Source organism: Bacillus rossius, chromosome 10, assembly GCF_032445375.1.
Source record: "Bacillus rossius redtenbacheri isolate Brsri chromosome 10, Brsri_v3, whole genome shotgun sequence".
Lineage (NCBI taxonomy): Eukaryota > Metazoa > Arthropoda > Insecta > Phasmatodea > Bacillidae > Bacillus > Bacillus rossius.
This window is the reverse complement of record NC_086337.1, coordinates 53,758,411-53,780,362: the sequence shown is the minus strand read 5'-3', so window position 1 is coordinate 53,780,362 and position 21,952 is coordinate 53,758,411. Positions and strand designations below refer to the sequence as shown.

At 38.5% G+C, this 21,952-nt stretch overlaps 2 protein-coding genes across 3 annotated transcripts in view; both read left to right on the top strand.

Annotated features, from left to right (window-relative positions):
- The window catches only part of LOC134536349 (putative epidermal cell surface receptor), a 98,255-nt gene extending 93,771 nt beyond the window's left edge, over window positions 1-4,484 (top strand). Inside the window, exons 15-17 of the mRNA XM_063376102.1 lie at window positions 764-873; window positions 1,396-1,623; window positions 1,734-4,484. Coding sequence (XP_063232172.1) covers window positions 764-873; window positions 1,396-1,623; window positions 1,734-1,741 — 346 coding nt within the window. The 3' untranslated portion in view covers window positions 1,742-4,484. The remainder of the gene's footprint in view (window positions 1-763; window positions 874-1,395; window positions 1,624-1,733) is intronic.
- Window positions 4,485-6,553: 2,069 nt separating this feature from the next.
- The window catches only part of LOC134536154 (cyclin-dependent kinase-like 1), a 36,750-nt gene continuing 21,351 nt past the window's right edge, over window positions 6,554-21,952 (top strand). The window contains exon 1 of one of the 2 annotated variants that reach the window (XM_063375772.1): window positions 6,554-6,688. In XM_063375772.1, the coding sequence (XP_063231842.1) occupies window positions 6,621-6,688 (68 nt within the window). In that variant the 5' untranslated portion in view covers window positions 6,554-6,620. The remainder of the gene's footprint in view (window positions 6,689-21,952) is intronic. The other variant, XM_063375773.1, reaches the window with a different exon arrangement.

Here is a 21,952-nt window from a genome sequence, read left to right as displayed (position 1 = left end):
GCATTTTTACACATTTTTTTTTTTGTAATTTTAGATTATAAAGAACAATAATAATCCAACAAATATTTCAGTTAGTGTATGTAGTAAAAATCAAAGAGCTGGTGTGTAAATTTCTGATGCTTAAATGTTTCTTTCTCAACTTTGAATACCACCCTTCGCTAATGTGAATATCATAAAATTCTCAATTGTCAGTTCAAAAAGTGCTGGCTTCAACTGCAGTAAAAAGCCAAGTGCCATTAGAAGATACTTGCTTTCATTTATGCTGCATTTTGATACTGCAGTAACATAATGGGCCTAAAAAATTAAGTAATACAGTAGAAACCAATAGTGTATGCAGAATTTAAATTCAGGCATGTGTAAGGTGAGGGAAAAAGAACTACTTTCCCCGCCATTTGCTTTCTAATTATTTCCATTTGTTGGTGGTTATGAGATATATTTACAGACTTTTTAGAATTTATGAAAAGGGGGGGGGGGATATATATCCCCCCCCAATAGCCCCTTGATTAAACTCTTGGTTGAATCCAACTCAAATCAATAAAAAACATAGTATTTAAAATTAGTAACACCATAAAAATAATTGCTTCTCTCTGAGCAGAATTAAGATGAAGCTATTAAATCAAAATATATATAAAAAAAATGTTTTTACATAACCTGAAAATTAAAATTTAAATGTTTTAAAAAATGAAATTATATGCAAGCTAAAAAAAAATAAATATTGTCACATTGTGGTTACAAGAATTGTTTTTGTTTCATTTGTTGACAGGTATCGCCTGTGGCTCGAAGTGTACTTAACGAATGGGAAGATAAAGAAAAGTAATGTCCAGGATTTTATGACCAAACCAGGCTCAGCTCCTGATGTTAAATCCACACAAGGTCTGTACTGCTTACGCATATGTAGTTTAGGTACTTCTAGATTAAATTACACTCTGTTCTCATAGATGATTAAAACATTCCAGTGATTATACCAACTCATCAGCTTGGAATGATTAGTTTCAGTTCATTTAAAAAAAAAAAAAAAAATAGTTTTAGAATTTACAGGTTGCATATGTATCTGACAACAGCCCACACAATATTTCATGTACATTTCATGCACATACATGTAAAGTCAATTTACAGAAACATTATAATGTTACAGGAATGCACGTGAAACACAAATAATGCTGTAGTGGGTGAATGGATGAATTGAATAAAGGAGTGTAAGCAGGAGTGAATGAATGATTTCGATTTGTTTGTTTAGTGAATATTTTGATTATTAGAAAGGGTTGTGATGTTCCCTCTCCATTCTTTGTGAGTTGTCTTGCGATAGCATATTTATAGGGATTTAAGCGTGTGTATTCCACTGAGGTGGTCGTGTTTTGGTGTAGTGATCAGTCACAGTGTTGACTGTCTGCGCAGGTAAGCTGGAGAGTGAGCCAAAGTCGCTCCCGGAGCACGGTGACTACTACGGAGCTCTCGTCGGAGTCGCGATTATCGCGGCCCTAGCCGTGGTGGCGGCCCTGATCCTGCTCTTGATTCTGGTGCGGAAATACGGGCAGACGAAAGCCGCGATAACGGGCACCCGAAAGAGCCAGTCGGCGTACGACAATCCCTCTTACAAGGTAGAAATCCAGCAAGAGACTATGGGTACGATGCATTCATAGTGTCGCAGCTAACTAGCGCTAGCCTTACTGGTGTCACGTTGTCTCGCCAGCTCCTTCCTCGCGTTTTTTCACGCTTCGCGATTTTTGTTGCAGACCTCTGAGAACGAACCAGTTGCCTTGAATGGTTCGTCCGCGGCCACGAAAACCACTCCACCGCCTGCAGATAATGCATAGAAATTTTGTCCGTCCAGTTGTGTGGCAGTGGTATGCCCACTCCCGTAAAGTTACTGTGGCACTTCCAGGACTGAGAAGAAATTATCACTTTCTCGGCAGAGATCAGTTAACCATTTTTACGTAGAAATGTAAACCACTTGTTTGTGTCTACAAATTTACAAATAATTTATTTTTATATATATCAACTTGTGAACTGAATTTTAGATATCAAGAACAGTATTTTTTATTGTACTTACCATAAACCCATGTAAATATAATCTTGTTAGGATAAATGTTTTTTCTACAAAATGTTGAAGGTACTACTCTTTTGTAAGTGTGATAGTTTTGAGAACATTAGTAAAAAAGTAAATTAAAGTTGTATAGATAGTATATCTTGCATTTGTGCAGTTAAAAGCCATAGTTACTCTTACTGTTTATTTTTATATATTTTTTTGTTAAATATGTTGGTAATATTAATAATTAATATTAATTAAAGGTCTACTTAATTTAGCTTTATGCTATTCCTTAAAATAATGAGAATAATAAATAATCTAACTGCCAATATGATATAATGATGACAACAGCAAAAATGCAAGCAGAAAATGTCTGAGGAAAGAGACTACAAAATATAACAGAGATAGATAATGTGCGTTAGATATTCCATTATTTTTAAAACTTCAGTTCTTCATGGAAAAAAAAAAGTTGTTAGATTTCCTGAAGTTATATTTCTCAGCATACCTGGAAGGTGTGCATCTGAGATTAATGTTTCTATTTGAAATCTCTAATTTCTCTTTAATTAGTAAGTTGGTAGTACTTTAATCAGAAATTATGTTGTAGCTCTCATCCTCTTGTTCTTCGTAATTTTCTCTTTGTATAAAACTGTACATACAGACTGATGAACTTTCAACCCAAGTAGTTAGCAATCAGTATGACCGCTGAGTTTACCAAAAAAAAAATATGCTCTGACTAAATAACGCACCATTCGTACTCCTGAAATTATACAGTCTCTACAACATTCCCAAGTAAAAAAAAAATACAGACTACGTGTAAAGGATAAATGAAACATGCATCACATATCAGTTCTACAATATGGCACATTACAGATTCCTACATAATATATCACTTTGAACATTATGAGAAGATACATTATTTATTGTGTTTGTAATATCTTTTTTTTTATTTATTTTTTATTTTGAGATGGAATCAGCAAAGATTGTACACCTACCCTTTCAAAGAAGGTCCGCTTGAAATTTATTTTTAGTTTTGCAGGAGGTATTTGTTACTTACATTATAAAAATCTTCATATAGTTTCTGTTCGCAGCATGATGCACATTTTCTCACACATGCAGTGGCCAACCTGGACGTAAAGAAGACTTCACCGTAAATAATCACACTTTCCTACTTCTTTACAGAAAATTTACATTGCACTGTGCACCAAGAGTTGACCACATGCCGTAGCTCACTAGCTCAGGGCTGTCCATTGTGTTCCTCATGGCTTGGGTGCACGCAGTGGTGTCTTTTCCCTCCTTTTTGTTGCGTACTTCAGTGATAAGTCTCCACTTTCAGGCTGACGGGTTAGCTGAGACGTAAGGCTGTAGCGAGAAACAAAAGTCCCGTGAGCAAATAATTTTGTCGTATCCCCTCTCTATGAATTATATACAATGTTTTAAACCCCACATGTAAAAAAAAAATAATCTTAAAGACTGTAAACGTCACTGAGGCCATAACTTTAAATGTGATCTTTACGCATCGCATTACTTAGGGTTTCCTATAAGTCCTATCTACAAAAGACTTGTAATTACCATCCTCTCAAGGATCCAAGTATAAAAAAAGTGCCCCCCTGGTGTCTGGGCCACAGGAATTTTGCCCCCTCTGCCCCCCCCCCCCCTCCCATCTCATGCTTTCCAAATCGGGAACCAGCCACCATTCTCCTCTTCCTCAACCCAAATCATTTATTAATAGAAATATTGTTTTATACATTGGAGACATGTTTTTTTTTGTTAGACTTCTAGTACATTTTTCAAGTGTTCACGTTATTTAGCAGCAAACCATGGACAACAGACATGCAAATACAGAATGCTTCAAAACAGTAACATTTTTAGCGTTGGTGACGCCCGTTCAGAAAGGAGATTCAAATCAGAGAATCCAGAGTTGTTAAAATTAATTTAACTTATATTTTTCTTCACTGCCTCTCTTCACAAACCTTAAAATTGTAATGATGAAATTTGCAACATGAAACTTCCTGTTGGTACACATGAGAATAAGCAAAACACCACAAACAACCATCTCTTAACCAGGACTGAAGCTAAAGCACCTCATAAAGTAAAGTTATTCGAGACTTAATCGACCTCACAATGGAGGTTAGACATTTGACAGTAATGTGAGATTCCGACAGCTGAGATGTAGGTGAAGGTTTCCTTAATAGGACAGCACCAGAAGTGAGAATATAACATATTAGCATGTGTTTGAAGACTCTTGCAGGAGGAACTTACATTTAAAAGTAGTTTCTTTGTAAACGGGGAACTGATGTTGATGATGATTGTTTCTAGACCTTTCAGAAGTACATACTGTGAATGGAGTGTAAATAGGTTTGTACTACATACCTGTAAAATATATGTTGTATAAGGACGGTAAAACTTGTCTGATGTCAGTTTTTGTGACAGTATTTCTGAAAAATAAATTTTTTTTTTAAAATTTGGTGCACGTTATTTTAAAATTATAATTATAATTTAGTTTGTGCTCTGTGTTATTTACATTTATTGAAGGAGGTAGTGAAGATTTTGGTAGCCATCTTTCTTTAACATAGTGGAATAGAGGTATGTGTGTGTGCATGTGTATATATTCATGTGTGTGTGTACACAAACACACACACACATATATATGTATGTGTGTGTGTGTGTGTGTATATATATGTGTGTGTATATATATATATATATATATATATATATATATATATATATATAAAATTGTTTCTGTGGTTGCACTTCAAATACTGTGCATTAGAAACCAAATTAAAAAAAAAATGTGTGCGAGTACTGCAAAACTTGCCCACATTTGTTCCAGTAGTCACCTGAGATGTGTAACATCTAACCTTTGTACCAAGCAAATTCATGTGTTCTCGTGTCGCAACAATACACTTGCAATAAAAATTCAGACACAAAATTTTAATGAAGAAAATTCTTTAAAATAATGCCGAGTGTGAAATTAACCCAAAACATTTAAAAATAATTACATACTTTGACATTAGGACTAGTTTTGTACATTTATTTTTGTCCAAACGACTTAAATTATTCTGCAAATACTTCCTACAAACATGTGTTAACCTTATTGAACAGATTCAACATTTAAAATTTAACAGTGAAAAGTTCACCAAGACATAAAGTCAAATAAATGTAACAATTTCATGAGTCTCTACAGTACGATGAATGCTGTATTGCTGCACTCTCTCTTACTTTTAATAATAACTATAGGTATCTTTATTTGAATGCCAGCATTAACATATTTTCAAAGTTACCAATATTTCTAGTTATGAGTAAAAAAAAAAAATAAAAAAAAAAATACAAAACCTGTCTTTGGACCTGATTTTCGACAAGGAATTTTATTAAAATAATGCCTATCATGTTAAAATTCATTGAAATAGTTGTGAACTTTGGTTTGAGCCATCCACCACAGATGACAGCAACATGTCTCACGTTGACTTCCGTTCCATTTGCGAAATAACTCCTACCAAATGCTGTGTATAGAGAGTTAAGATGCTACACGTAAAAAAAAATGTATCACTGTTCGCTTCCAACCATCCCAGAAATAAAATCCTGTGCTACGCCTCTGATAGGGGCGCATCTCTCCTGGACAGTAGCGAATATGGAAGCTCGGGAGTGTCGCATGCGGGTGGAGATATATAATAATAATAATAATAATAATAATAATAATAATAATAATAATAATAATTGATTCCCCCTCCCCTTTTTGTTACACTTTGTTAACAATATTCACTTAATTAACCAGGAAATTTAGCACTCACGAAAGCAAGCTTGTATGTGAGTGCCATCTAGTCACTTCGAGTTACATTCGATATTTTGACTAATGTAAAACATATATAAATGTTATAATAACTGAGAAATAAATATATAATAACCTAAGAAACCTTACATTAGTTTTATAAAGGATGAAAGTTAAAAAAAAAAGCAATTTATTAAAATTTCCGATTCAATTCGGAGTTAAGCTGCGGCATGCCTGTTGTTTGGTGGGAATGTTTTGATTGTTTAGGCATCCCCCCCCCCCCTTCCACACCTATCCTGATGTCCCTTACACACGCGAGGACACGCCTGAAAGCCGGGAAGCCTTCTTTTCACAGACGAGAGAGACAAACTCCCGATCGTGCATCTTCGGTTTTTTTTTGTTCATTGTAAATAAATATGGCGGTGTTGATAAAAGGATACTAATGGTCAATTAGGTTAGGTTAGCTACATTATAAATACTTTGAAACATTGTGGACGGTTGATTTGGTTAGGATAGCTACATTAAAAATACGGGGAAAAAAGCACGAACTTCGGGGAACTTCGGGTTTTGGCTGTCTCGTCTGTGAAAAGAAGGCTCCCCCCTGAAAGCCGTGGCGCACCGAGCCTTTACTTACTGCGTGCTCGCCTCGAGCGCTGATCGTGTCGGAGGTATCGATTGTTGGCGGCGCGGCACGCGACCGCGGGCGTGGGTCGATGGGTCGATGCCGCCCCCGGTGGCTGGGGGAGGGGGTAGGGCCGGATGTGTAGGGGGATGGGGTGAGGGGGAAGGCGGGCGTGCGGGCGGACAGTCGGGCCGGTGCGGGACCCCATGGAAGGATGGCTGGGTGAGCGGAGGCTCTGGCTGTTCGGCAACCACCTGCCCTTGCTGCCCAGGAGGTGAGTGGCCCCGTCCGACCACGCGTGTCTCGTCTGGTTCGCGTGATGGTGCATTGACATGGCCGGTCACGAGTCTCAAGACCATCGCGTCAAAGTTTCCTTCAATAAAGAAAGGGGGTTGTCTGTAAAAGTCGGTTTACGGACGATAATTTCACGTGATAACGTCATAAGAAAACATCGATGACAAATTGCATACATATTTTTTAATTTTCAAATATTATTTAACAGTTTTTTGCAAATTTTAATTTAAATAATTTGTTTTAAATATAATCACGAGCAATTAGTTAACAGCCCACCTTAACCTGTTTGATATTATAGAAGATTTTCCTCGCACGGTGGTTGGCCGGTTCTTGCACGCTCGGCTCGGGCGGAACGTGACAATATTTTCGTGCGTGCAGCCGGCGTTCATCGATTTATAGGACGTTATCACGTCAAAAAAAAGTGCGCGAGTCTTTAGGTAGGCACTCGCCAGAGATGTGTAACATCTGACATCGGTAACTTGCACGTTCGTGTGTTCTCGTGTTTGCGAATGCACTTCCGATACTTAACTCGGGGCAAGATGTTCAACGTAGAATTATTTGACATAATGCCGAGCGTGATAGATGTACGCGAGTTCCGTGTTTTTTCAACCACGTTTCCGGACGCGAATAACACGTAGTTCCCGCACCCGCCGCTAGAATTCGCTGCCTGGTGCATCTGCGTCGACTATCGGAATCGCTCGATTCGCAGGATATTGAACTATAATGTGAAACAGCCCCGATAAAAGCGAAAAAGTCTTGAAAAAAAAAAATTACTAAACCTTGGTTTTGAACATGAGTTTCGACAAGAACTTTATTAAAATACTACCCATCTTGTTAAAATTCACTTAAAAACAGTTTGCTATCCGCCCCACCGAATGCCGTATACCGAGAGATAAGATTTTACACGTGAAAAAAAGACCAGAAATCCCGTCACGCCAAACCCCCCTCATCTCACCATGAGTTTCTCCGCACCTTGTCTTTTACAGTCCCGACAACCAGTGTGAATTGCTATTCATACAGTACCTAACATTTTGTTTTCTTCACCTCGCCCTTGACGTAATAATTTCCCTCTCCCGAGAAAAAGGACGGAACTAACGAAACCAGGAACATTCTCGGGCATGCTCGGTGTCCGTTCACACAACTGACCGTCGCTCACAGCACCCGCGTTCACGTGCCTTCATCCGTTACAGACCTGCTTGCCCGCGCTTTTGGCATTGCTCCGCCACGGGTTATATCTGCCGTCAGCAGTGTGTCGGAAGTACGTGCCTCACCCTTGGCCAACCAAACAATGTCATCCGCTCTCTTTCTTCGTTAGTCGCGTCTCTTTTTCAATTAGTTCATCTTGCTGAAAACGAAACTGTTCCCACCATTTGTATTGAGAGTTATGACTCAACCTGTGTACATGCATTTTAGCTGTTTTTTTCTAGAGAGTTATAAACAAGCTAAAGGTTTTTGGTAAAGTGGATTAATCAAAATGAAACTAAGAGTTTGTTAAAATTAGAGATGGGTAGGGCCAGGCAGTTTTCGCGAAAAAAAAACCTGAACGCCGAGCCAGCGGTTTCTTCCCTGCAATTGGCGGCCGTCTGCGAGAGAAGCCATTGTTGCCTTGTTTGACCTAGCCACTCAGGAGGCGTTTGCTTCCGCACTGAATTACTGTGGCGGTGTTGTAACAATCGACACGCACCTGAAAGAAACTCATCCAGTCACGGAACACTGACAGTGATAGTGATACAGTGTCACGGAAGCATTTCGTGAAATATGCATGCCCCCTAGTGATGGGACTAGTTCCAACTATCTCGAATTCGAGATTCGTGACAAGGGTCAAAAATAAAATAATGTACAATAAATGGATAATATTAACTAAGGTGATGAAATTTGTACCCATAAATTGTTGTTTTCACAAACCAAGTTTCCAGAATCAGTACATATTGTTTTATTTATATGATTACATGTTAAAAGTACAATGTATTGGGGAATGGTTATAGGATAGATACGAATAACAATTGACCTAGTAAACTTCAGAGGTTATCAGTGTTGACTTCGGGATTGCGGAGTTTTGCAAAAAAAAAAAAAAAAAACCAGATAAATTGTATCAATTTCATTCATCTATGTTGGAAATAAAGCTCAAACGTAAAGGTTTCGTGAAAGGTTTTGCTATGAAATGTGTTCATACATACATGTAGAAACACAACAGTAAGTCTCCTGCTTAATTATTTTTCCGGGGGTTAAAAGATTTCTCATTTTTTTTTTAAATTTTCCATCCGTTTCGAATCGCAAAATTTCAAGTTTCTAGCTCATCTAGAATTTATTAGGGCAGAGAGTGAATCGCACTTAGGAGTGCGTTTGTGTATAGATACGCATAGATAATACCGTGGTTATGGAAATAAAGAAGCGATTCCCGGAGAAACAAAAAAGCTTGAATATTTTAAAATGCGAAGTTAGCGCATCAGCATGAAAAAAATAATTCACGAGAGAGTTTATTTTCGGACGTATAATTTGCTGCCGAGGTCATGTCTTCCGCGTATAGGTAGCTCCAGCGCTACTCTGTTTTCAGGGTCGCCAACCATGCATTGTCCGCCGCTGCGAATGAATAAGTCAAGCGACGCCCAGCGGTTTCCAAAAATCAAAGTTTAAGCTCCACGCCAGTATCACGAAGGTGCCGTTGATCGAACGCAGGCATGTGACGTAACGACTGCTTGAACGAATAACATCCCTCGGAAAAAACTTTATTTTTGGTCGCATTTTAAGGGCGTCTATTTCATTGACCTTAACTATCTGAGTCATGTAGTGTAAAAATAAAGTGAGCGCACGTTTACTTTTGGTATTCCATGCTGCGTAATTATCAGTGATGGGATACTAGTGATGACCTATTATATATTGACAGTATTATTGCAGGCTTGGTCATTCTGAAAAGAAAAAAAAATAATACTTCACAGGAGAAACTATTTGTAGCATGAAGTCACTATTATCTTCAAGGATTCCAGTAAATTATAGGTACCACGTTTAAATGAACTCGATTGTTGAAACTTTTAGGATAGAAATTTGCAATAATGGCCTACAAATTTTTGAAACCAAGTAAAGTTTCGGTTCCTATCTCTCCCCCTTAGGTAATTTACATATTAGCACAAATGTGTTATGGCCCCTTCCTTAATAAAAGGAAGGAAACATAAATTTAAACCCTTCCAAACTGTTTCAGAAGACTACATCACATTAATTTTACCTTGCAATGTAATCAGCACAAATTTCTAATTGCTAATAAGCGTGTATCAGTGGTATATATATATATATATATATATATATATATATATATATATATATATATATATTTATTTATATTTTTTTAACTAAAACATCTGAAATTGTTAATGATTTGATTTAAAAGTGTTCTTTTATTTCACTGCGCAAGAGTTTAACCGTGAAAACGTGATGTATGTAATACAAGTAATAAAAACGACATTTTCGCCGTCTATGCATAATCGGAACACTTCACTCTAAATATGAATGGTGGTAACACTGCTTGCGTTATTGTTTTTTTTATTATAGTTTATAAACCTGCCGTTCATGATCCAACCAATAAACCGGCGCTTGCGTTTATCAAGCAGGTTTAAAGTTCGCAGCACATATTGGTGTTTATTTGGACTATCTCATACGGATGGACTGGAGTTATTAGCAGCTCTGTTGGCGCGGATAGAGAGTAATTTCTGACGTCACCGCGACACGATTTCTGAAGCAACAGGCAGGCGTCTATTTTAGTCTGGCACCGGAAGGAAGGAAGTCTGTGCACGCGGCAAGAACCGAGAGAGGATAAAAGCCGGTTCGATATCTTCGTGACGCGCGGGGATAACACGGAATTGCAATCACACTGATCGGCGATGAATGCCTCCCGAATTCGAATTGAATGCGTTCACGGAAACACAGGCAATAATTTAAATCTTCAGTGCACAACTTTTCCGTGATTTCCAACAACACTGTTGTAAACTACGGTAAACTGACTGACATTTCAAAGAAGAATGTTCCTCGCATTAAAAAAGAACGTGATTCTTAGTTCGAGACGACTTAATCTTCGTGCACGCCGTATTCCTACTCACTTGTGTGTTTCTTTCTAAGAAGTGGAAACAGGCACGTAGAAGGGAATTTTTTTTTCAGAGTTGACATATTTAAGATTTTTTTTTTTTTTTTTTTTTTCAATTCTCAGAGATGATTTTTGTGATTTCACGTTAGAAACTAAGATCGTCGAATACTGCGCAAACTATTTTCTTCATAAATTAGAAGCATAAATATAAAATTTCTTAATGAGATAACATTTTGATCCTTTATTAGATACCTATGCATTGACGAGAATATTTACAGTCCTTCCTCATATCGAATAGCTTCACGAAAAACGGCCTGGAATCATGAATACACCCAGGTGTTTTTTTTTTGTTGAGACATAACTGGTTCTTCAGCAGCCTAGCATCGAACTCAGTCCCGCACACACAAGCAAATGAGAGAGATTTACGCATCAAGCAACAAGCGTCAAACAGGCCAATGTGTTGTCACACTGTAAATTTATTTTTTACGTGACAACGTCTAATAAATCGATGAACGCCGGCTGCACGCACAAAAAAGTTTCCCGTTACACACATTGTTCCGTTACACTGTGTCCCGTCACGCTCATTGTACGCTTGCGCCGCATCTATCTCTCTTCCACTCGACTGTTTATAAAGTGAAGTGAAAAGTTAATGTGGTTTTCATTGCTTATTACGACAACAATTTCGGCAATAAAGGTTAATTATTCTTGCATTTTAAAAATCTGATTACTAGTATAATTTCAAGTATTTATTATTTTATTAAAATAAATATGATTCAATTTTATTCATAAAATTATGCAATCATTTCATCAGTGTTTTGTTATGACGTTGTCACGTTAAACTATCGTCCGTAAAACTACTTTACAGACAACCAATTTTTGTAAATAGAACAAATACTCATGTGAAATTTACAGATATTAATACATTCACGTGAAAACAATTGCATCGCTAAAAACAGCGTTCGCAGTAATACTGGAGTCGGGATTCTTACCCGAGCATTTATGCTTTGTATCGTCCCAGTTCCGTTTCCTGAATAACTGTTCAGTATTAACTGCACACATTAATAGGCACAATAAAACAAAATAAAGTCCAATTATTGAATATATGAGTATTTTTATCCGTGGTTAATTTAAAAAAAAATTAAAATTTCTTTAGCTTGAATGAAGTATCAATTAAAATACCCAGTTATGCGCCAATTTTCGTAAGAAATACTCAGTACCATCTAGAAAAAAAAAGTATTTCTTGTATGCGAAAAAGACCATATCCATGTGTTGTACAAAGTTGGAATGTATCTCTTGTGGTGAAAGTGCAGAATTGTTTCTTCTGTGCGCCACGTGAGTGGAAACTAAACTACCCCCAGTCGCACCCCCGTGTCTACGACCCTGACGCGAGGGTGATCAGAGCTACCCCCAGTCGCACCCCCGTGTCTACGACCCTGACGCGAGGGTGATCAGAGCTACCCCCAGTCGCACCCCCGTGTCTACGACCCTGACGCGAGGGCGATCAGAGCTACCCCCAGTCGCACCCCCGTGTCTACGACCCTGACGCGAGGGTGATCAGAGCTACCCCCAGTCGCACCCCCGTGTCTACGACCCTGACGCGAGGGTGATCAGAGCTACCCCCAGTCGCACCCCCGTGTCTACGACCCTGACGCGAGGGTGATCAGAGCTACCCCCAGTCGCACCCCCGTGTCTACGACCCTGACGCGAGGGTGATCAGAGCTACCCCCAGTTGCACCCCCGTGTCTACGACCCTGACGCGAGGGTGATCAGAGCTATCCCCAGTCGCACCCCCGTGTCTACGACCCTGACGCGAGGGTGATCAGAGCTACCCCTAGTCGCACCCCCGTGTCTACGACCCTGACGCGAGGGTGATCAGAGCTACCCCCAGTCGCACCCCCGTGTCTACGACCCTGACGCGAGGGTGATCAGAGCTACCCCCAGTTGCACCCCCGTGTCTACGACCCTGACGCGAGGGTGATCAGAGCTACCCCCAGGCGGACTCGGGGAAGCCTACATTTCACAGACGAGAGAGCCACACCCTAAGTTCCCCGCTTTTTTTTTTCCCCCGTTCTATCTCATTGTACAAACCGGTGTGGCATTAAATTTTGCGGTCGATTAGGATAGGTTAGCCACATTATAAATACTTTAAAACATTGTGGACGGTTGGTTATGTTAGGTAAGTATAGCTACATTAAAAATACTGTAAAATCATTTTATGGTTGCTTAGCAAATAACTTTTTAATATGATAGCTATCCAGGGCTAGGAAACAGTTTACATGATTTCACAGTCTCTTTAATGTAGCTATCCTAACCAAATCAACTGTCCACAAATGTTTTAAAGTATTTATAATGTAGCTAACCTAATCTACAAAAAAAGAAACGAAGATGCACGATCGGGACGTTTGGCTCTCTCGTCTGTGAAAAGAAGGCTGCCCCTCGTGGGATAGGCTGGAGCCATCTACAATGAAGGCTTCCCCTGCCCGGGCGAGCTGCTACACGGCGCAGTCGGGCGGACGCTGACTGGTCGATGACGTGGCGTGCACCTCGGCGGTCTAATGGGTCTGATGGGCCCGCGTGTTACCGCTCTCCGAACCACACGGCCTTGGCGCGTCGTGTCGGCGGGGCGAGCAGCGGCGCCGGACACTTCTCGAGAAGCCCAAGATGTCCATCAAGCTCCTTCCCTGCCCGAACACGCTTGAATATTCACCTTCGGCCAACCTCGGCATTTGTTTTATTTTTGCGCAGGAAAAAATGAATTCAAATATTAAAAGTGGTCGGTTGGGTTAGCTACATTCAAACACTTTAAAACACCGTGGACGGTTAGTTAGATAAGTATAGCTACATTAAAATAAACAGAGAAATATAAATATATATATAAAAAATCCCGAGGTTGGCCGAAGGTGAATATTCGGGCGTGTTCGGGCAGGGACAGAACTTGATGGACATCTTAGGCTTCCCACACTTCTCGGTGGTCCAAGCCACTGCCTTGGCCTCGCCGGCGCCATGTTGTAGCGCCCAGAACACCGCGGAGACCGCGCCTGAACGCGCCTGGTGGTCGGCGCGGGGGCAGATCCCCGAGGCCTGGGATGAACAGGCTCCTCTCTCAAAATGCCCGCTGGTCCGCTTGCGAAATCACGACTGTGACAAACATAATCACGCCAAAACTATACTGTATGGAAAAAAAAAGGGGGGTTGTCTGTAAAGTCGGTTTACGGACGATAACTTTACGCAACGACGTCATAAGAAAACATTGATGAAATATTGCATACTTTTTAATTTTCAAATATTATTTACAGTTTTTGCAAATTTAATTAAAATAATTTGTTTAAATATAATCACGAACAATTAGTTAAAAAGCCCGCCTTAACCTGTTTGATATTATAGATGATTTTCTCGCACGGTGGTTGGCAGCGAATTCTAGCGGCGGGTGCGGAAACTACGTGCGATTCGCGCCAAGAAATGTAGTTGAAGACACAATTCGCACAGATTTATCACGCTCGGCATTATTTAAAAAATATATATATTTCTACATTTAATCTCGTGTCCCGAGTTTTCGTATTGCAAATTTATCTTAAACATGAGAACTCATGAATTTTGATAGTTACCGTGGTTAGATGTTTACACATGTCTGGCGAGTATTGAACATGTATTTTCATTGCACCCTTGTCGCAAGGGGAAAAGGCCAGAGGGAGGGTGCTCCAAGGCAGCGGCTATAACGAGACGGGCCCCACGGTAATCGCGAAGAAGCACGAAGTCCCTGGTGCGGCTGTGCAGGGGGGGAGGGACTAACCCCCAGAGTGTCGGCCAGCCCCCCCCCCCCCCCAACTCCCCCAAGGACCCACACGCGAGGTTCAAGGGTCATGCAAGGCTTGACCACTGCAGTAACCCTCCTCCCTCCCCCCTTGAACCTCGCTCTCCCCACCTCCACCCCTCCACCCCCCCCCCCCCCCCGTGAAGAACCAGCACTCGGCGCAAGTACTTCAGTTATCTGACTTTATTTGAACACGAACTACCTATAATAAGTAATATATAAGCAATCAAACATGAATCTGCATAAAAACAAATTACAACAATACACTTATGATTCATATAACATATTGTCTTTAATAAATAAAAAAAAGAGCGCTTGTCAATCAGTACACGTAATAGACGTGAAACTTCTTTGGCAATTCAAACCTAGACTCTTATGTTTATCGTAAGGGGTTAAACAGAAGATATATATATATATATATATATATATATATATATATATATATATATATATATATATAGAGAGAGAGAGAGAGAGAGTGTATAAATTATCGCCCAAAGAGGAGAAAGAAAAAGAGCCCAGCAACGTTTATGTCATAGAGCTCTCTTTGTATCTCTTTGGCCGAGTACCTATTCTCTGTCCTTTTAGCGTCAGAAACGTTTCACAAACAGCGTTTCACGTAAAATTCGGCCTTGAAAGTCTATTCTCGTCGCGCCCAAAGAAGTTACTGTGCTGTTACATGACTGTCCCGTGCACAGAAAGTGTTTTGTTTTTATTATAAATAACATTTTAAATTTATTATTATTATTTGTTTACATTTTCATGTCTATGTTATATTGTTGTCCGTTGGACGTATCTACGAGTGCTAAACTCTATAGCGTAGCCCAAGTGACTTAGAGGCCTCAATTAGCAAGAACCCTCTAGGAGACAATTGACGTTAACGGCAAATTGAACTTTTTGCACGGAATTTGCATAAAAGAATTTTCATTGTTGAAAATTCACATTTTAAATTTGAGACATTTTAGTGTTTTCAGATGTGTTGTTGAATGTCTGTATTTTGTTTTGATGTATTAATTAAGTCAACGATCTTTGTGTGTCGGCCAATGAGAGGCCAGGTTGCTTAAGTTAAGCGTGATTGTTGAAGTTAAGAAAAAAAGTTGGGAATAATGACGGCGTCGGCTAGACAGCCTGGGTATCAATCCCATTAAAATCTGAAAATTCTTCGAGCTAATCAGATCATCCAGTTGAAGGGATGTTTTAAATCGCCGTACAAACATAATTATAAGTAATTTATATAGGGCACATCCTATATGGTGTGTAATTAGGAGTGAAATTAACGTGAGTAAAATTGACTCATAAGGCTATTTTGAACGGACCGTATTTCTGCATAAACGTATTTGATCCTGCCAACATTTATATAAACATTGATTTTTGTGCTGAACCGAGTAAAGTACAACCCAGATAAACGATTTATAAGCCAATTACTATTCTGACCTACACTTTCTTAGTTCCTACCCAGAGGTGAAACGAGACGGAGTTTCTCGTGATGTTCTACCATACTTATATACTGAATTCAGCCGAGGTACACTAAATTTAAATTAAATGACGACGGTAATAAACTATATTTTAAAACACTAAATTTGATCTAAAGTGAGAGCAACAGACACGGTAATTTGAATTTATGAACTTTTGTGGTATTTTATCATGTGTGCAACATATATCCTGTTTGGTTAAAAACATAATAGTATACCACTGGTCAAACCAATAAGTATCTATAATTTTGTCTGATTAAAAATTATTTATTTAATTGTATTTTATTCTGTTATTAATCCACAGTGTATATGTGTTTGTCTATTAACCCTAAACTGCAGGTGATCACTCTCATATCAATTCTAGATCTGAAGTGTTATATTATTTTATTTTTTTTTCTCTTATGTATTATATAAGAGTGGCGCCCAGAAACAATTCAAACTAATCAAAGAGTCTACACTCAAGTGAGTGGCCTTACTAAGGAATAAATAACTCAGAGTTTATTGGTAATCTTATTCAGAGAATTATTTATATTATTATAAACCAACAAACGATATTATATAAATAATTCACATTATACAACACATAGATAGTTCATTACACTTAAAAAAATGATGAAATGAAATTAAAATAAATATTTATATCACGATATTATATCACTCGCACGCTCATTTATTCATCGTATTTTTTTTTGGTGTGGGGGGGGGGGAGGGGGAAACTCAAATCTGAACAATAGTTGACTGATCAGTTTTCATCTTCACGGCCTGTAGTTGCGTGATCCTCAGGAGCGGAAGACGTGAGACGAGGCACCGGCCCCTTAGGCAACGTCCGCCTCGTTTCCCACGGCGCGACTACCTTCTGTTTCCGCACCGACCGGGATTCGAACCCGGCACGCCCTGGCGCGAGGCGAGTGCTCCGTTGTGGCCTCTGCTCTCGCATTCAGCCAGAGACTGGCTGTTTGGCTCCAGCAGTCACACAACGCAATCTAGAAGTCAGTATCTGAAAGTGAAATGAATAGTAACGGAGTCTGGCCTGTGGTAGATTTGGCAAGAAGAAATTATGAAAGAGGCAAAAACATTTTTTTTTCGTTGTCTGTTTATTTTGTTACACTATCACGCAAAAATCTAACCCAGTGAAACTGATGGAATATCGCACGATATGTATTGGAATAACATTCATAACGAGTTTCATAGTTTCCGCTTGCATACATAGCTCTAAAACTACAGGATATCCATAAAATAATGTATGCAGTTTCAATGGTATGTTATAGAAGTTTAATTAAGACTATTTACAACAAAACAAACATTAAAATTGACGGTAAACTAACCCAGTTTTTCTTCCAAAGGTTAATATGTGCACCTTTAGTTACACGGCACACATCCAACCTAAAGTCCAATTCTTCCCACTCTTCGGTTAACACGTCCGGAGTAATGGAAGCAACAGCCTCTTCAATTCCTTGTCTCAACTCTGGCGAATCTTTTATAAAGCCCCAAAATAAAAAGAAAAAAAATCGCTTGGCGTTATGTCAGGTGAACTTAAGAGGCCAGCGAAAAAGAGCTCTGTCGTCTCGACCATTACGACCAAATCAACGGTCAGGGACTTCCGACAAAATAAAACTTTAAACTAAAACTTACTTTTGAACTGAAATTACAGATTCACCCTTCGCAAAACTGCGGAACTCAAAACGCTCTACCCTCAGGAGTCGCCATGTTGCGTAGGCGGCGCTGCAAAAGCTAGTAAAACAACAAAGCAAGTACTCGCGCACGCGGTTACATAAAACCGTTTTCGAGTTACTCTTTAATTGTGACCTATATTCCACGCGAGGTCGCGGGTTGAAGCTAGTTTTAATATCGTGAATAATGGATCCGGCCCCGATGACCAGTGCGGTTCGGAAGAAACACGGCTGTTGTAATGACACACCTGGAACATGAATGTTTGAAGCTGACGGGAGGTGGACACGGCACAGGAGGACTGGGGGAAGTCAGAGACGGGATATCCCCCCCCCCCTACCCGGTGGTCACAGCCTGTCATTGGACCCGCCGCAGCGCCACACGGCAGGCCGGCACGGGGACTAACTGAAGGGGGCGAGGTCCCGGGTCAGAGGCCAGCCATGCCCAACGCCCGCGATCTGCTCGCCAGTTTCTTCTTCTCCAGGAGGCAGAAGCCGGAACCGTGAGTGGACACACATGCGCGCGCCCCTCCGCCGTGTGACGTTGTGAGCACACCTAGCTTCATTCTGCTTTGTGCTTGGACGGCGCTCCATCTTCACGTCCCCAACCTCACACGTCATTCCTTTCATTTAACAAATTTATCTCAACTTGATATACCTCCCTTGGGGAAGCCTTCTTTTCACAGACGATACAGCCAAACTTCCGATCGTGCATCTTCCGGTTTTTTTTCCCTTCATTGTAAATAAATATGGCGGTGTTGATAAAATGATATTAATGGTCAATTAGGTTAGGTTAGCTACATTACAAATACTTTAAAACATTGTGGACGGTTGATTTGGTTAGGTTAGCTACACTAAAGATACGGGTAAAAAAGCATGAACTTCGGGGAACTTCGGGTTTTGGCTCTCTCGTCTGTGAAAAGAAGGCTTCCACCTCCCTTGCAGTTGTTGTTTCGACACAAATATCCCCCGACATGTATCCACTTATTGTGATATAGTGGGTGTAAAAATTCTTCGTAGTCATTATCACTCGTCCGATTTTTCACACCCATTATATTACCCTATGTTGACATCTGTTTGAAATATTTGTGACAGAACAACAAATGCAATTTTATAGATAACCTTCAGATAAAAGTAATAACGAAGTATCAAACTGTTATCAATCCATAAAACTATTATAGATACGTGTTTTTGTTCGCAGTTTCTAATAAATTCATAGTTAAAATAGGGTTTATAATTGAATTTTATCAATTTAATAATTTTTTTCAAGTAGTTTTGAGAATAGTAGGGCCAATTTATATTTTGTATTAAATGATTTCATGTTAAGTTTGAAATATAAACTGGCCTTTGAAGTTATCAATTACATTGAATAACAATTATTGAAGTGATAAAATCATTTATAAACTATCAGCTATATTTATATTATTTATTCCATTAAAATCACCAGAAAAAAAATACAAAACGATGTATGCAAAGTAAGTTAGGAAACTGACCCTTTAACATTTGCATTTGACGATGTGAGTTTGAGTGCACGCAAGAATATTTCTTCAAACATTTTTCTTCAAAGCTATCTGAAGCATCACACTGTAGCTTTGACTTTTTTGGTCGCGTGTGAAATAACAGTTATTGCAGCCTTGACATGAGACTTAATTTACATTACTTTTTTCCCTCTTCTGATCATGCCAAAGTTTGATAGCAAGTAAGAATACATTCATTCAAACATTCCTAGTAGGGAAATGTTTCTTCAGACTTTTCTTCTTCTTCGTACATAAATAATTTCAGACTTCTTCAGCTTGGTCTTGTGTAGTGGTGTGAAAAATCTTTAGCACTTATTCGAATTGATTTAAGTTCCTACTCTTTTTTTATCACGTGTGAGTTTTCGAACACGCAACAATATTTCTAGAAATATTTTTTTGTGTGTGTAGCATTTCAGAACAAATTTCAGTTCCGACTATACATTTTTTATTTTCTCCCTCTGCACGTGTGTGTGTGTGTTTGTGTTTGAGTGCACGAAACAGCATGAAGATATTTATTCGCTAATGTATTTCTTTTCGTTACTTATGAAGAACTCAAGGAAGGACATCAGCTATGATATTTTAATGGCGGAGTGCGAAAAATGCAGGCAAAACGAGAGTTAACATTCACTGGCTGTGTGCGTTCCTACAGTTTAGAATGCATATACCTCAGCTTTGACATTGTGGCGGCGTTAGAAAAAAAAACAGCCATGAGTTGAGTTACTAAGATAAATATTTCCTCCCCTGATAGATTGTGTGCAATTTTTGAAACTTTTGGTAGCATGGAATAATTAATTATTAAAAAATATTCAGTTTTAAAGTAACTTTAAAAAAGTGTGATTTCGTTTGTAGCTATTTAAAAAAAATTCAAACTGCATCCTGATTTTTTCAAGTAGGTACAGAGAATTAAGTCACGTAGTTTTGATGTGGATTTTGCGGTTTGGACAACTGATTTTTTTCCTCTTTTTGCATAAGTATCCACACTTATTTTCTTAACGCAATTGCGAGGCTGGGGCATATAAAAAGTGCTTCAACATATCAGCTCACAAATCAGTATTTACGCGAGAGACTACTAAACTCGTAGCCATTTTAGTGACGTAATAAGTTTAGTTTAATAAGTAATAAGTTTTGCGTATGTCGAATATGTTCCAATTAAAAACAAGTGCACTACAATAAAGTGCTTGTTTGTTAAAAGTGAATAATTAATCATTTATATGCAATGTCCCATAACTGAACGTTAATCCGAGAACATGATATGTATATATCGCGGCTCTGAATTAAAAAAAAAACATAAATCAAGAAGAGTCGTTTTCGAGTTACAAGCATTTTTCAAAAGAATTTCAATCCCCACTCTTCACCGAATTATTAGATGCTGTAACTAAAAAGGTTTGCTTCGCAATCATAAATAACCCTACTATTGATAACAATACAAAATAAAATAAAACATGATATACATTTTTGAGGGGGATGGGGGGATCTTTGTACTTCTTATGCGGCAAAAATGTTTAATCGGGTAACTTTGACTATTCACACTGTAAAGAAAGGGGGTTGTCTGTAAAGTCGGTTTACGGACGATAATTTTTCGTGATAACGTCATAAGAAAACATTGATGAAAAATTGCATACCTTTTAATTTTCAAGAATTATTTACAGTTTTTGCAAATTTAATTTAAATAATTTGTTTAAATATAATCACGAACAATTAATTAAAAAGCCCGCCTTAACTTGTTTGATATTATAGAATATTTTCTCGCAACGGTGGTTGGCCGGTTCTTGCACGCTCGGCTCAGGCGGAACGTGACAATTTTTCGTGAGTGCAGCTGGCGTTCATCGAATTATAAGACGTTATCACGTCAAAAAAAAAACAACTAAACCCTGGCTTAGAACATGAGTTTCGACAAGTAATTTTTATTAAAATGCTGCCCATCTTGTTAAAATTCACTTTAACAGTTAATACTAGCTTTGTGAACTTTGGTTCGCCCATGCACCGCAGATGGCGGCCACGTGCTTACACATTCCCGTCGCATTCACGAACTCACTCCCACCGAATTCCGGTAGGGGAAGCCTTCTTTTCACAGACGAAAGAGCCAAACGCCCTATCGTGCATCTTCGGTTTTTTTTGTTCATTGTAACTCATGATAACTAATGGTCATTTATTTTATTTTTATTTATTTGTTTATTTATTTAATATCCTTTGACCCCATTTATGGCGTATGATACATGTCAAGTACATATAGGAAAAAAAATATATATATAAAGGTTCACAAAAACAAAACACAAAATATACAATTTCACACATTAAAAAAAACACAAAATATACAATTACATTTTACTTATAAGTTATTAATTACAGCATATGAAACTACTGAAAGTATTATTAAAAGTGAAACAGAACATATAACAGATAATTAGTATGCAATAAATATAGTAAAAGCATAAATTACAAGTGAGTTTTAAATTACCCTATAAACTCTTAGGTTAGGTTAGCTACATTATAAATACTTTAAAACATTGTGAACGGTTGATTTGGTTAAGGTAGCTACATTAAAGATACTGTGAAATCATGTAAACGGTTTCCTAGCCCTGGATAGCTACATATTAAAAAGTTATTTGCTAAGCAACCATAAAATGATTTTATAGTATTTTTAATGTAGCTATACTTACCTCATATAACCAACCATCCACAATGTTTTAAAGTATTTATAATGT